The following is a 14,728-nucleotide window of genomic DNA, read 5'->3' as shown; positions in this document are numbered from 1 at the left end:
ATGAAACACTGTCTTCCCACGCTTCGTAACCAGGAGATAACAAATCACTGAGCCCAGCATCAGATGCTGCCAGATGCCTCTGTATGATCAGACTCCTGAATCCTGTTTTCCAAAAGGGTAGGGCTGTCAGTGATACCTGTATGAAAACAGTGCTTGTAATATTATTTGCTGCTTTGAATATTATTTGTCATTCCTCCTCTTCTTTGCAGCTTTTATCCTCATGTGTTCCACACATAAACACTAGACTGTTCACAAGATCACCGGCAATGTGTAATCAAGAAATGCAGAGCAAAGCTCTGCACTTTTTCCTGTAATACTTGCTATGGGAGAAGCTTGAGAGGGTTCACTCTGTCCCTCAGCAGCTGAAATGGTTGAGGTAACAGATGGCTGTATTTAAGCACTTGGATTTTCGTTACTCCTCCAACCTGCCAGAAGGACCCATCTCTACAGCTACATTTGATCTAGCTACAGTAGGCCATATGAACAAGGGATCTGAGATCTTATAGATCCCATGTGAAGTGTATGACTTGCGACAAAATTTGTTGGATTAAATTCTCCCTGCCTTGTTTTGTTCTGATCTTTTGGGGCAGGAGAGAGAACACCTTCTACAAGGTGTCCTTTGCCCCTTTATATACAAGTATTTGATAACAGCGCTGGTATTTTCCTAACTGTCCTGTCATTGTCCTAACCCTGCCACTTCTTTACAAACATAACTATATAATTGCAAATAGATTTTGTATAAATTTCTTCTAGCTCTCATGTATCCAAAATTTGGATGAATTTGAATTTGCCAAAAGAGAAAGAATAATCACATGGATAGAGATTTGGCAGTTACAATACCCTCAAAAGCACAGTGTGTAGCAGTGGGGGGTTTGCTGCAGACAGCAAGTTCTAATAGGTCCATTTATATACAGTGAGGCATTGATTAAATCCATGACTCCTCAGTTTATATATATAGCACACATTCACTCCAGTTTTTATTTATAGGTTACCTTTTAGTCTTGTCTATATTATATGTCTCTCTTGTTGGCAACAAGGCTTGAATGTTATTTAAACAGTCTTACAGTAAATGCCAACCAGATGAGATGGTTGTTCATTGGCCCTTCTCGGGATGGGCCTCTGTGCTTCTCTTGGGCTGTTTCTATTAATGGAGCATCTGAATATTACCCTGATGGATTGTGGATCTCCACCTGCCCCACTGGCTCCCACAGCCCTTCTGCTGTTGCCCTGTTCTCTGCTCATGCTCATGTCCTCACTGTCCTGCTTTCTATTTGTCTTCCTACTTCTCTGCTTTGCCTTTCCCTGCACCTGGTTCTGGTCACTCACCAACTTCATGACATACCCTTCACCTCTAATCTACTAACATCTTTACAGCAATAGTTTCATTATGCTATTTGAAATTAATGTAAAATATTCCTGCTGAACAGATAAGAAACTCATCACCTTGTTTCTGTGCATGAACTTCTTTGTCCCTAACTACATTCAAAAGGATATTGTGACTCAAGAAAACACATTCTTCTGCTTATCTGCTGTGTGACCATGAACATTACTTTTTCACTCAGTTTCTTGATCTGTAAAATGGAATAACTATAAATGGATACTAAGAATCACAGAATGGTTGAGGTTGGAAGGGACCTCTGGATGTCATCTGGCCCAACCCCACTGCTCAAGTAGGGCCACTTACAGCTGGTTGCCTGGGAGTGTGTCCGTATGTGCCTAATGTGATCCACAGCAGTGACACAAGTCAACAATTTCATATATTTTAGGAGAACTAGTCAGAATCACCCGGAATAATGAATATCCTCACATGAGCAGATATTTCTGGTAGTCATGATTTGCTTGTTTCAGATGCTTGCAGTAAATATAAAGCTGTTGCTGGACCCAAGACTTCCAGTCCTTTTAATCCAGTGCTAAAAGAACTTTTTTGGCTCCCATGCTTTAAAGCCATTTGCATATTTACACAGCACTGCTTGACATTGTGCTCTTTCCCACTTTTTTGCTCCATCGTTTCCAAGGGATAAAGCACTCTCTGGTATTTAAGGGCAACTTTTATGAGTGACCTGCAAGGATTTATTACCTAAGCATACCAGATATATAAAAAGGATTAGTCAAAGAGGGTAGGGGGAAAGAGAAAAAATTACACTTCAGTGTTAAAATTTCACATAAAAGGTTGAAACCAACTTTGTAAGACAGCTTTTAAGATGTTTAAGGAAAATCTGTTTTCTTTAATTCGTAAGAGGAAGGAAATGTGAATATGGAGAAATCTATTTGATGCAGTTGTTTTTGTTAAAATATCTTTCATGGCATTTGTTTTTATTGGATACAGTGATTAAAACATTTTCCTCTTCTTGAGAAAACAAATGAAGAGCTGGAGCTCTTACTGAACGTACAAATAACATTAGTTCTGCTGATAACTTCCCCTTTTAACCTGCCCTGTTCATTTCTCTTAATTTGCTACATGCATCTTCCTAGACCAGACTGGCTATGGAGGAGGTTGCTGTGAGTTCTTCCAACCAGAGAGTTAAACTGTAACTAATTTAAAAATTAAAATGCCCTGATGATGGCCTTTCTAAGAGCTGTCATACTTCACTCTAGCTTAAGTTATCATTTGAAGAAATAAATTGATTTCAAATTCCCAGACCTTGAGTAATAGCAAATCCAAGATTGTCTTTGTACTTAAACCTATAAATCCCTATGAAGTGACATTTCAAATGGATTTTTGTCATTCCCTGGAGAATGAAACTCTCAGAAGTTAATGACTGACCTGTTGGACAGGCATGTTTTACCATCAAAGTCATCATAAAGAAAGATGGACAAGAGTCCTGCTCTACACCATGAAGTACTACACAACAGGCAGACAAAAGCAGACATCTGCTCTGCAATTTTATTTCTTCTCCTTTGATTTTTACTAAATTTATGTGTGCTTTGAAGCCTCACAAACCCAGAGAATTAAAACCAAACAACCTTGCTCACCAGCTTCCCATTAGGCCTCCACGCTCTATTTATATTTTCTATAAGCCGCCATTACCTCTGGTGTACAGTATCAAATTCTTCTGAACTAGAAAGGTCACATTCTAGCTATTATTACTGAAGAAATTAATTCAGTGTGTGACATCATAGTTAGACAGCTAATTACACCATTTAATAGGACACTACAGCTGTTAGAGAGCTGTCTGCACGCAAAAAGCCACTCTATAGTATTTACTGTTTCAAGGGCAGAATCCCCATGCAAAGTAGCCATTTGCAATTTCAGGTTTCTTTTTAAAACTGTAAACATTATGAGAGGACCACATTTTTTAACTTAGTCTTGGTGTAGTACATTAAATTCACATTTTTTTGTCTTAAATTTCTGACATTGTTAACAGTGAAATATTCACTACTTCCAGCGCTCCACTGATGTTACAAATTACGAATTACCTAGAAGTTGGTGAAGAGTTTTGGGCACAATGCTGGTAATATTTTATTACCCAGTTATCTTGACAGGTATCTCGGTTCTAATTGCATGTAATGAGGTATCTCGGTTCTAATTGCATGTAATGAGATTACAAACTAAAGTGATTATGTGAATTAAATAATAACAAGTCTTTCTGGGTTTTTTATTTAGCTTGCAAATCTAAAAGCAAAGTATTTCTTCCTGAAACAGTCATTCAGTGAAAACCTGAATATTGTTGCTTATTCTTATTTTTTAAATTTAATTCTAAGATGAGATAGGTTCAATGAAGATTAAAGCCTCACTACTCTCATTTGCCCATAGATCTGGCAAATTAATATAATAATGGGGATTTCTAGGATATGAAATGCTCATTAAAGCTTCAGGGATGTGTTTCTGTGAAGCTCAGTAGTTTGAATCTTCAGGCATAAAAAGCCCAAATAATCTAATGCCGCTGGTTTTGAATCTGTAATCTTTTTCAGTAAATGAACTGTTCAATGAGTGATGAAACAAATGAAGCCTTATTTGCTGTTACTAGTGTCCTTTCTGCCATCCCCAGTGCATGGATCTCAATATTGTCTCTTTATGTCTGCATCCCCAGTGATGCTCCCACCTGAGAGCACAAGGCTATACCTGGTCTGGAGCCATGCACACTGTGCCTGGCCAGCCTGCAACTGCCGGAGAATGTATCTGATGTCTGAATTAAGTCTGGTTTTCAAACTGTTGCTGTGCTAAGGAACAACTTAACTCTGTAAAATCCCCATCATTTATATATACAGAGAGTTTGAGCGATCTGAATTTACTGAAAACACTGTGTTTGCCTTAAGGGAGATAGGACAAGGCCCTAACTTAGCAACAGCTAATATGAAAACTTCACCTGCTGACTTATCCCTGATGACTGAGGATATTTATATATCACCTGAGAAGTATCAACTGATCAGCTTCCAAACTAGAAGCTTATTTTTGATGATAATAAAGAACAGATTATGATACTGATGGAACCATCTTCCCAAAGTTTTAGACCAAGAACTCAGACGTGGCTGAAACTAAAACTAGCGAGACAGAAGCTAGTTGCTGAAATTCTAGGTAAAATCCTACTGATGGTGAAGATATAGAGCAAAAGCTACCTCCTACATTTCTCCCTGTAGGATACTAGAGTTAGCAGTTGGAGAGAGAGTGAATGTAGCTAATTGCACGTGGGTAATCCCAAACCAGTAAGCAAAGCAGAGCATGGGAACAGAGAAGAATGACAAGGCACCCCGTCCCCACCTCACTCTCACTCTATATTCTTGTTCCTTGAGTGGGCTTGTGTGTGTCTCCATTGTAGTAGTGACAGACTGACAGTGACTCCCACAAAAACAACCAATAGCTGAAAGCCAGATAGCTTTATGCAGAGCAATAGCATTGTCTATCAGCTTGACTAATTGTGTTTAATTTTTTAAAAAATTCCTGTGTTGAAAATATTTTCAGGCTGTTACCCCTTCCCCAGTCCAAGAGGAAAACAAAATGCCATTCAGCAGCAGAGATGGGGTTGGATCCAATATAAACTTTCTCAGCTAGGCACTTTCCATGGAAGTGAATAGTCATTTTTTCCATATACAGTGGGAAAGACAAAGCCTCTGCTTAAAAGGCATTCTTCTCCAAAAAGGGGGAGGGCTAAAACATTCTAGCTGTCTACAAGCTGGCTAAGGATTAGAGATTAATACCAGCCTTTTCTCTAATGTACCTTTTACTATAGCCACTATGTAAAAAAACTTGCTCTTACAGATGCTCACTGTTGGAAATAGAAAATCTGCAGTTGTAAAGGTAGCTGTTTGATCATTCTCTTTCAAACAAAGTGCCAAGTTTACTCAATTTACAGGAAAAGAGATAAATAATTCTGCATTGTTTCCTCATTAATCAACCTCCACCCAGTCCCTACAAAATGCTCGCATGAAATGTGCATTCTGAGTCATATCTCCTCTTCAGTCCCCATGGTGAGACATAATCAGTTGACAAACTACAGCACTCCCTGAGAGATTTTCAGATAGAGATAAAAACTGGCAAGGGGTGAAAAAGGAAAGTGGTGTTTAAAGCAGGTATGGCTGTGCTCATGGGACACTGTTAAAATCGAGAGGGTAGATCTGGAGCTCCCTTTCATTTCCCTTTAGCAGCAATTTCCTCTACCCCAGATTTCAAGCATCGAGTGGTTTGATACTGCAGCTCTTTGCAATGTTGGAATACAGTAGACATACAGTGATTTGCTTGACCAGTAGCCGTGACATCAATTTAAAAGCCCGTTAGCATGAAACATGAGCCAATATGAAAATCTTGGAAGATCAAGAGAAACAGTTTCATCCATCTCTCCCTCCCAAGGGTAACCGGACAAAAAAGACAGCTGCTGGGGATGCCTGATGAGAAGGAGCTGTGTTTCTGAGTGGTTCTCAGAAACAGGGCTTTCCCCTTGATGATCACAGGGCTTTACAAACGTGTGGGAAGGAAGTGAGGCAGCTCGACATGGTCAACTTTGTACTACATGCCTTACATCCAGAATGGAGGTGGGCAGAGGATGTGCTCTGAAAGGAGAGGAAAAGCCAGTGCTTGGAAGGATGGATAACCTGCCCTGATCTCGCACCGCCTCTCAGCTCCTGGCTTGTTTCATCATAGACATAGTCTGATAACGAAGAAATTAGTTACTTGTTGGCTCAAAGAGGGGGAAGAGTAGATGCATCAAGAGAAAAAAACAATAGTTTATTTCCTTATCCCTCATAAAAATCCATCACTCAAAGCCCTCTTTCCAGCTGACTTGAAAATAATTAGCTGGTGACTTAGAAGTTCTGTTGAGCTTCTTGAGGAGACAATCCTTGGCATTGATGGGAAGCACGGAGCCACAGAAAATCACAAATCTGCAAAAAGCTGAGCAGGGCACGCAAATCCCCTCTGACCTTACACTGTGCCTAGACCTTTAACACCTGCCCACCTCCCTCCTGAATGGATCTTTGCCAGGTGCTGGTGCTCTTGCTAACCCTCAACGCGCCAGGCTGTGTTAGCTTTTCTGGGACATGCAGTATTTTAAACAGCCTGGGTAGGGAGGGCTGTGTGTGTGCTTTGCCCTGCCAGCTCCTATGCTATTTTCTTTTTTATTATTATTTTCTTTTTCTGGATACTGGTGCAGATTTTCTCTGGAAAAATTGAAGCAAAATGTTAGCTTCCACAGAGTGCTTTTGAGGAAGAGTCCTTGGAGCCAGGGAGTGCGGAGCACAGCATAAGAGAGTCATAAATGGCAGGCTCTCTGTGGCTTTCCACGGGCTAACATACAGGCTCAGAGGTGAAAAACTACAGTGGGAAGCCCTAGGACATGTTGGACTTGCAATAACCTTGTCAGAAAAGTCTGCTCATCTCTAGCTGCTCAGAGGCTGCTCATGCAACAGTAGCAGGATGCATTGTAGGGTGGTAAGAGGGTATCACACAGCCCAGAAATGATCCAGTTTAGGTGCTGGTTCAGTGTAACTTTATTTTTCTATTTCACCTGATGCCAACAGTGAAAGCCTGAATGAGTTCATTTTTATTAATTTTTGTTGGGAAGACAGAGTCAAACAATCAAACAAAGACTCAGAGCCTTACAGTTTCAGCTCAAGTGGCTGTTTTTACAGATCATATTGGAAGTTAATGCAGGTGGAATCTTTTTATTTAGTAATTATTCAATTATGTTTCAAATTAACATCTGAGTGTGCCAGTTCTTCCCATGCCCCCTGGCTTCCACATGTCATGACTTAAAATATAACATTTTAGGTCCTGTTAAAAATGACATCTTTAGTTCTTTAGACTTGTAAACTTGGAATAGTAATTTCTAAAATACTTTTCACAACCCTCTATTATTCTTTGGCTCTTGAATGCTGGGGTTTTAGCACCATTTCTTGCTGGTTTGTCTTAAAAGAAAAAAAAGGAGTTCTACTATTTCTGAAATATTTATTTTAAGAAAAAAAAACTCTCTAAAGAATTGTGCAATACACTTAAACAGGAACGACAAAGCCAAATCACATCTACTGCGTTTTAGTCGATCTCTGTTTGCATTGCCAAATACGCAGTGTATGTATCCTGACTGATAGTTAAGAATATCTCTTTGAGACCATTTAACGACAAAGAATTAGATTTCAAAGCCTGTGGCATTCTAACAGCTTTTTATACAGCAATTCAGCAATCGTTGAATCTTGCATTAGGATGCATAACCCAAACATCCCCAGCTCATGGTGGTGCCTGAAAATGAACCGGGATTGGTTCCAAATGTTCAAGAGAACCAATTAAAATATGGAAACCAAGGGTATCTATATTTTGATGTCTGAAATGTATATCCAGAAGCAAATTGTAAATTGTCAGTGGCTGGTTATGTATTACTCAGAAGCTAGACCTATTTTACATAGCTCTCGAACACTAGGAGTTCTAATTGTTATCAGTTTAAATCAGGACAAGTTCTTTAGAAATCAATTCTTTCATTGCTTCTCATGCCCCCTGGAAAAACTGGACTTTTCCTTTCTTGCTTCCCATGTCATGAATAAGAGTGGTCATGAAATGCATTTTATTGGTTTTCACAGCCCTGAATAAGCTCCAGGGCACTTTGCTGGTACTTGCCCAAAACTTTGTGGGAAATCACTGCGGTGGAGTTTAAATTGCATTGTTCTTGTAAGTGCTTTATGCACCTTCCTGAAATGGAGAACATTTCACACTATCCATCTGCTGTGTCCTGTGCTTCCAATTGCTTCAGCTTCCTACAATTTAAAAGTTTTGGGGTCTGGCGGCATTACTCCAAGCAGCTGATTTTCATTAAAGCTTTGATGAGAAACTTGAGCTGGAATCACAAGCATCTGCAGTAAAACTTCCTCCCCACTAATAGATGTTTCTCAGAACATAACCTTGTACTAGAAAAAAAAAACCAGCAGCTAGAAATCCAAATTAAGCATTATGGGAGTTAACCTAACATAAACTCAAGAGTCTGAAACAAATTCATTTAAAGACATGCTTTTTTAAAGGTAGATGCAGTTCCCATTAGCTTAAAAAATATAAAAGTTTCTGTTAAGCTAAGCCCCTTTTTGGCTTACATGACAGGATTAGGTCTTCTGCTGCTTCCTTCTAGTGCTACTTTGTTTTAAACAGATTAATGCTACAATTAAGGATCAAACTGCAGTTTCTCTAAACAGTCTGCAAGACTTTCTGTTACAGCCTTTATGGGCAAAGAGGTGAAGGCAATTTGGTGGTAGTTTCAGTCTTTGTTAACAAGTGGCTGGGACTTAATGATTGCTCTCTTTTTATGTATCTAATGTGATCCATTTTAGAGAGGTGAGTTTGTCACAGGTCCTCTGCTAATTATAGCTTATCCCTTTAGAGAACCAGGCACAAAGCACCTCAAATACAGTTTCTTGCTTGTAAAAACTTAGGCCAGCAGCTTCTGGTAGAAGTCAGGTGGGAAGAAATGGTTGTGGAACATGTCATTTTAACAAGCAAGCTCCAGCAGATAACTTCTGCCTCTTACTTTCGCTTACAGTAAATGGTTAATTTTGACTTGACTATGATAATTATTTCCTTTAAAAGACTTCTTTTGCCTCTCTGCCTTTCCTCTGAACCAAAACCACTTATGCTGCAAACAGTTTTCCTCTTCCATCTGTCCAACAATATCATGCCTTCCTTCACTCTGTGAATTGGCTTCCTGTTCTGTCCCGACTACTTTACTCTTAAGGCTCTTGATTATCTCATTCTTGGTCTAATTTTTTCCTCTCTTTTCTTTTCTTCCTGCTTTAGTTTGCTTCCTTTCTCACTATTTGCTTCATTTCTCCTTTCTATAGAGGACATTTGAAATTATCTTTTCTTCCTTGACAAGTGTTTCCACAGAATGTCTGTCTTCCCTTTCTTCCACTAATCCTCACACTCCTCTATACTGGTCTTTCTTTGCTATTTTCTTGACCTCAGTTAATCATTGATATCAGAATCAAAAGAGGTTTTTTTTCCTGGATGTCACCTTAAATTCATTTTACATTAACGTAGGTGACGTATAACATGAATTACAGGGAATCATTTGTCATGCTCCTTAGTATTTGAAATCTGGTACCATTGTTTATGCTCACCTTAGATTCTGTAAGGAACTTTCTTCCTTCTGGGGAACAAAGTCTACACCTAAATAGTTAAAACCATCATGCCAGTGGAATTTATAAACACAAATGTTGACAGTGGCAGGCTTCAGACCGAAATGGTGATATATGACCTGCCTCTTATTTTAAAGGCATATGTTTGGCAGTGGGCTACAACTGTTCTCAGAAGTTACTTCTGGTTTTCAGTTTTAACTCTGTGCTTCATCAAAACCACCCCCTTTCCTTCTGCTATGTCCAAGCTAATGAGTAGAGCCCCAAACCAAAGATTTCTGATGTTTGCCACTTGCTTGTTTGCTTTCATTTGATCACTGTCTGTCAGTTTTAAATCCTTTGCTTCCATCCCTGATGAATCTTCCTTGTAAGATACTTTATCCTTATTTGGAAAAATCAGTCTCTGACTTTATGCTGCCAGAGGCAATTGGGTTATACTAATGAGTCGGATCCATTGGTTTGTGCTCACTCTCTTTCTTTTTCTCACTGTCTCCCCATACAGATCAGGATTCAGCACTGTAACATCTCCCCCATGTCCCCTGGGCACTTGAAAGTGCTTTTCATATTGATCTGCCTCTTGATAGACAATCCAACACAACTGGATAGTCTTCAGTGCTTAATTACCTTTGAAATTAAAATTTGTAATTAACTTGTAGTCTGAACTGGGTCACCTTCAGTTTCCAGTTGCTTCATACGGTGAGACCTTCATCTATCAGACTAGTCAGCCTATTTATTTCTTTTTGCCTATGTATGTGCTCACACAACAAGTTCAAAGTTTTTTCTTAACCTGCCTCTGAGCTAAGCAGATTGGATTGTCGATTCTCTCACCTACCTTCCAAATCTTAACACTATAATCCTTTTCATGATGCTTTTCTGAATAATTTTCATAGATTTATAAGCATTCTTCTTGAAACAGAGACAGAGAGGTAACTACCTCATATGATGATAGTCACTACCAGTACTCATTATGCAGGTAACATGACATTTCACTGGGTAGAATCTAGTCCAGTTAATTTAAACATCTACATATTGTGGCCCAGAATTTAGCTAATTGATAAAGCTGTCTTGAAGTGAGTACATAGCATAGTTCTTACAGAGGAATAGGTTCCTTTGAAGGCCTTCAGGGAAGACCGCTAGGTATTAGAGGCTTTAAAAACCTAGTGCCTGCATCACTGTATGGGGAATTTGGGTTTATATTTGAAGATAGTGCCTGATTCTTATTGGAAAAGTTTAGGAACAGTTTACATGCCTAATTTAGGTGTATTGGATTGCATATCGGTTAATAACTAGGGCACCAAGCTACTGGGTGTTGCCTGAAGTCCAACTCAAACTCATGGTCCACTTTGTGAGTGGGTACAGTATATTAGCATAGCATTGAAAACGTATTTAGTCGTCTTCTTTCTGCTGGTAGGAGGCTTTCATTCTAATCCAAGGCACAGAAGGCTCCACATTAGGAGTAACTCTGAATTTTTAACCCACTTCTCCCAGTTTCTTTAAGTTTAGGGTTGCCCAACACAGGAAAGGAAGATGTATTTACACTAATTGGATCTCCTGTTCTTCTGTAGAGTCATAATACCAAACTGCTGCCAGGATTTAAGAGCATCCCACCAGTTATAGCTTGGAAACTCCCACCAGCACTGTCTTAGACCTTACAGATTTCCAAAGATGTTGTGTAGAGCAGGATCATGTGTGGAGCAAATACTGTCCAGCACCCTGAAACACCACAGTCTCTCAGTGCCCTGACCTATGCTCCAGCTTTACAGTGGCATGTTTTGCATTGTGGTTGACTGGTACCACAGTCCACAATGAAGCCCCATCCCTGGCTCTGTAAATCTGCCTTGCAAATCTGACCCTTTGTATAATTTGGCACTGTTCAATGTGACTAACAGCCTCTGTCTGCTTGGGAGAGTTGTAGGCCTGAGTCAATATTTAGATGAAGGAGCTGAATCAAACCACGCTGTGTAAGGGAGTTTACCCTGCGGTTGGCTGCGAGCTGTGGGTTAAGAACTCAGACTTCGAAAGAAGCTAATTCAAACCTGCTGGTATAAACCCTGTTCCTGGGGCTGAGGGCGGGGAGGTGGCCTGTAGGAGCTCTCTGAGGACCAAAGGAAATGTTCCTTCCTTGGGTGAGAGACTACCAGACCACCACTCTCTGGCCCCTATGTCAACCTCTGGGTTTAGAGCTGATTCCACAGCTCATGTTACCAGCTGTGTATCTGGATCAACAGCTAAGCAGGTTCTCACCGTTGTGAGAAATCTGCCCTGTCCCAAAAGAGCATTCTACTGGGGCTCCTTGGAAACTGCCATGGAGATAACCCTGAGATGCAACAGTAAGGTGAATCTACAGCTAGCAAAGGGGCATGAAATCCTGTCCCATTCCTCATGAAACCATAATATCCTGCAGCCAAAGGCCACGGCGTGGCAATAGCAGGCAGCATCATTCATTCATAACATGGGATCCAGGGTCTAAATGCTGCCATTGCAGTGGCTTAAGCAAACTGCCAGAGCAGACACCGGTTAGTCGAATAGATTGGACTGTACAATTGAAACTTCAGGGAGGCTTGAAATGGGGTGAATCAGACTAACACGTCATTCCTCTGCAGTGTCCAGGATATCTCACAGAACTTTCCCAAGGTGAAGTCAAATATATCAAAGTGAAGCAATGTGAACTGTTATCTTTGGGAAAACCATAGTACCCAATCATATTGAGAAAGGCTGATAATCACTTAATGTCCATTATCCTGTGAAAAGCAGCTATAAAACCCATCCAGCTCTTTAATCAGGCATTTCATTGAGGGACTTTCCCTGTTGTAAGCAACAGGTGGCAATGCAGCTTCCTGGGGCTGATCCCAGGCCAGTGGAGCGGAGCTGTACATCCCCTGTCACGGAGCCTGTCCAAGTCTGGGATGGTTCCCGAGAGCCCCTGTGCTGAGAAAAGCAGGGTTTAGCCTTCAGTTTTCTCACACAAGTCATGTTTCCCACCAAGTCCCTGGCAGAGGGGGCAGGTGTTTCCCGCGGCTGCCCACCTGTTTGGATCTGCTGCAGCAGGGAGATGGGCTCTGCCCAGCCCCACAGTAGCCCCGGCTGTCTGAAGGGTTTGTGCACTTATTTCCATGGCTGTTAGGTCTGGCGATTGGAGTGTAAGGGGAGAATTGGCCGTGTGATATCGGAGATTGCAATCTTGATGCTGTCACAGTGACATGGCTACCCTAATCTCACCTCATTTGGGGATGTTATGCTAGAAGAACTACGCTTTCCCTTCCCATGACCTTATGTAACTCAATTTGCCTCATACTTTGCATCTCCCACGCATGAGACATTACTGTCCCCCCTTCCCAGTGTATGCTGGAATAATTTATTGTTTTTCTCAAGCTGTAATTTTGAGTAGTCTATTCCCTATGCAGCCTTGCTAGAATGAGGAATATCAACCAGTCCCAAAACACAGAGGTTACAGGAAAATTTTCCACCGTCAGACTGCTTCTCAGATCTCTCTGATTTCATTTGTCACTTTTCCCAACCTCATACTTTTTGGAAGTCATAAAATCTCTGCAGGTGTTTTCTCTGCAGACTGTTTCTTACACACATTTGATTTATTATCCCTGCTCTTACAGCGAAACGGAACTTCAGATTTTGGAGGTGGATGACATTCAGATGCAAAAGCACAAACTTTCACAGTACAGATTTTTTCTGGAAGATTAAGAGCATTACAGTTGCAGGAACTACAAGGCAAGCAGAAAAGTGTTGTGACAATTAACCCTTGTAAAATAGCTCTGTTTGGTCAGGCCTGTTTAGTTATGTTGACAGGAAAGTCAGAGACATGCTTAGCCAGCCTCACTGCAAAGTACAGCAGCTGTCTAATCACAGCAGGCAGGGCATGTGTACATTTTGAAGTCTAAACTGTGTCTCGCCAGCCCCGAAATGCAGCATCTCAGACCCCCCGCAAAAAGTCCTCCGGTATCCCTTTAAGGATCGAATGATTAAGCTAACGTTAACCAGATGCGAGCTTCAGCACAGACAGATGAAAGCAGAAAAGTGCAGACACTAGAGAGAGAAGGGAGTTACTGTACCTCAGCAAAAGGCACCCAACTTCCAGTAGCTACTGCCTGCTGCTGCCCTCTGATAACAGTGGCTTCTTGCGTGCTGACCGCTGAGCTACCTTCAATGTCAAACTGAAAAACGCCTCCCTCACTTGAGGCTGTGCTGGAGGAGAAGCATCTCAAAAAGAATAATATAGGAGAAACGAAGGGCCAGGCGGAGATCAAAGCCATTTCCTCCGCTTACATCCAGCAGTGGTCTTCTAGCGTCTCAGTAATTGTTTACCCTCTTCTGCAATCAGCCCCCCTTGGCTTAGTGGTGCCTCAGTTATTTTAACTTTCTTTCAGCATTCAGTTTCCAGATGTGGCACTTCAAGGCAGTTTAATCAGATCCTGATTTAAAAGGGGGGGAGGAAAAAAAAAAAAAAAAAAGAAAAAGAAGGGAAGAAAAGCGCTTTTGCTGCCTCCCTCGTTCACTCTCAGTGCCTGTGGCTCCTCTTTTTCCCCAGAGGCTCCAGCACAATAACATACAGATGGGCAGTGCTTAAGCAGAGTGTCAAACAGAGATTGTATTCCAGGAAAGCACCGCTGGCTCCCCAGCCACCTTATCTCCCTCTGTCAGGATACAGACTGACGCTCTGCTCAGTGCTCTGGCTTCCTTCACATGTTCACATCATTCCCTTTTTTACCTTTCGTGTCGAGACCCTCCCACTCAAACTTTGCCGTTCAGAAAGTGAAGTCACCCTTTCCTCCTCTCCCCCTCCCCCTCAGCTCTATCCGACTGCTCCACATGAAGCGTCGCCTCTCGTGACTGTTTATTTTTTAACATCTCCAGTTTATTCAGTGGAAGGCAGAAAGGTGCCAAATTTATATAAAAAAACCCCATGTTAGACCAACCTTTTCTTTTGGCATGGGGAAGCTGTGGGTGGGAGGAGGAAGAGAAGGAGGAGGAGGAAGAGGAGGGAGACAGCCTGACTGCGCCATGGGCTAATGGGGCTTAAGTGGTTTCTCCAACATGCTTCATTCAGATCCTTTCCCTCAAGCCCACCTCTCAGCTTCTCTTCGGCTCATGAAAAAGAATATCGTTCACTGCAGTTTTGGAAAATGACTTCATTCCTCAGACTTATGAACTTTTATTTACAAAGAGCATCTTG

General features: G+C 41.2%; 1 protein-coding gene across 1 annotated transcript in view; it reads right to left on the bottom strand.

Annotated features, from left to right (window-relative positions):
- The window catches only part of LAMA4 (laminin subunit alpha 4), a 102,005-nt gene extending 87,634 nt beyond the window's left edge, over positions 1-14,371 (bottom strand). Inside the window, exon 1 of the mRNA XM_080615472.1 lies at positions 13,608-14,371. Coding sequence (XP_080471598.1) covers positions 13,608-13,808 — 201 coding nt within the window. The 5' untranslated portion in view covers positions 13,809-14,371. The remainder of the gene's footprint in view (positions 1-13,607) is intronic.
- Between the last annotated feature and the right edge of the window lie 357 nt (positions 14,372-14,728).

This window comes from Psittacula echo (genome assembly GCF_963264785.1).
Source record: "Psittacula echo genome assembly, chromosome: 4".
In the NCBI taxonomy this organism is placed as follows: domain Eukaryota; kingdom Metazoa; phylum Chordata; class Aves; order Psittaciformes; family Psittacidae; genus Psittacula; species Psittacula echo.
This window is presented reverse-complemented; position numbering and strand designations above follow the sequence as displayed.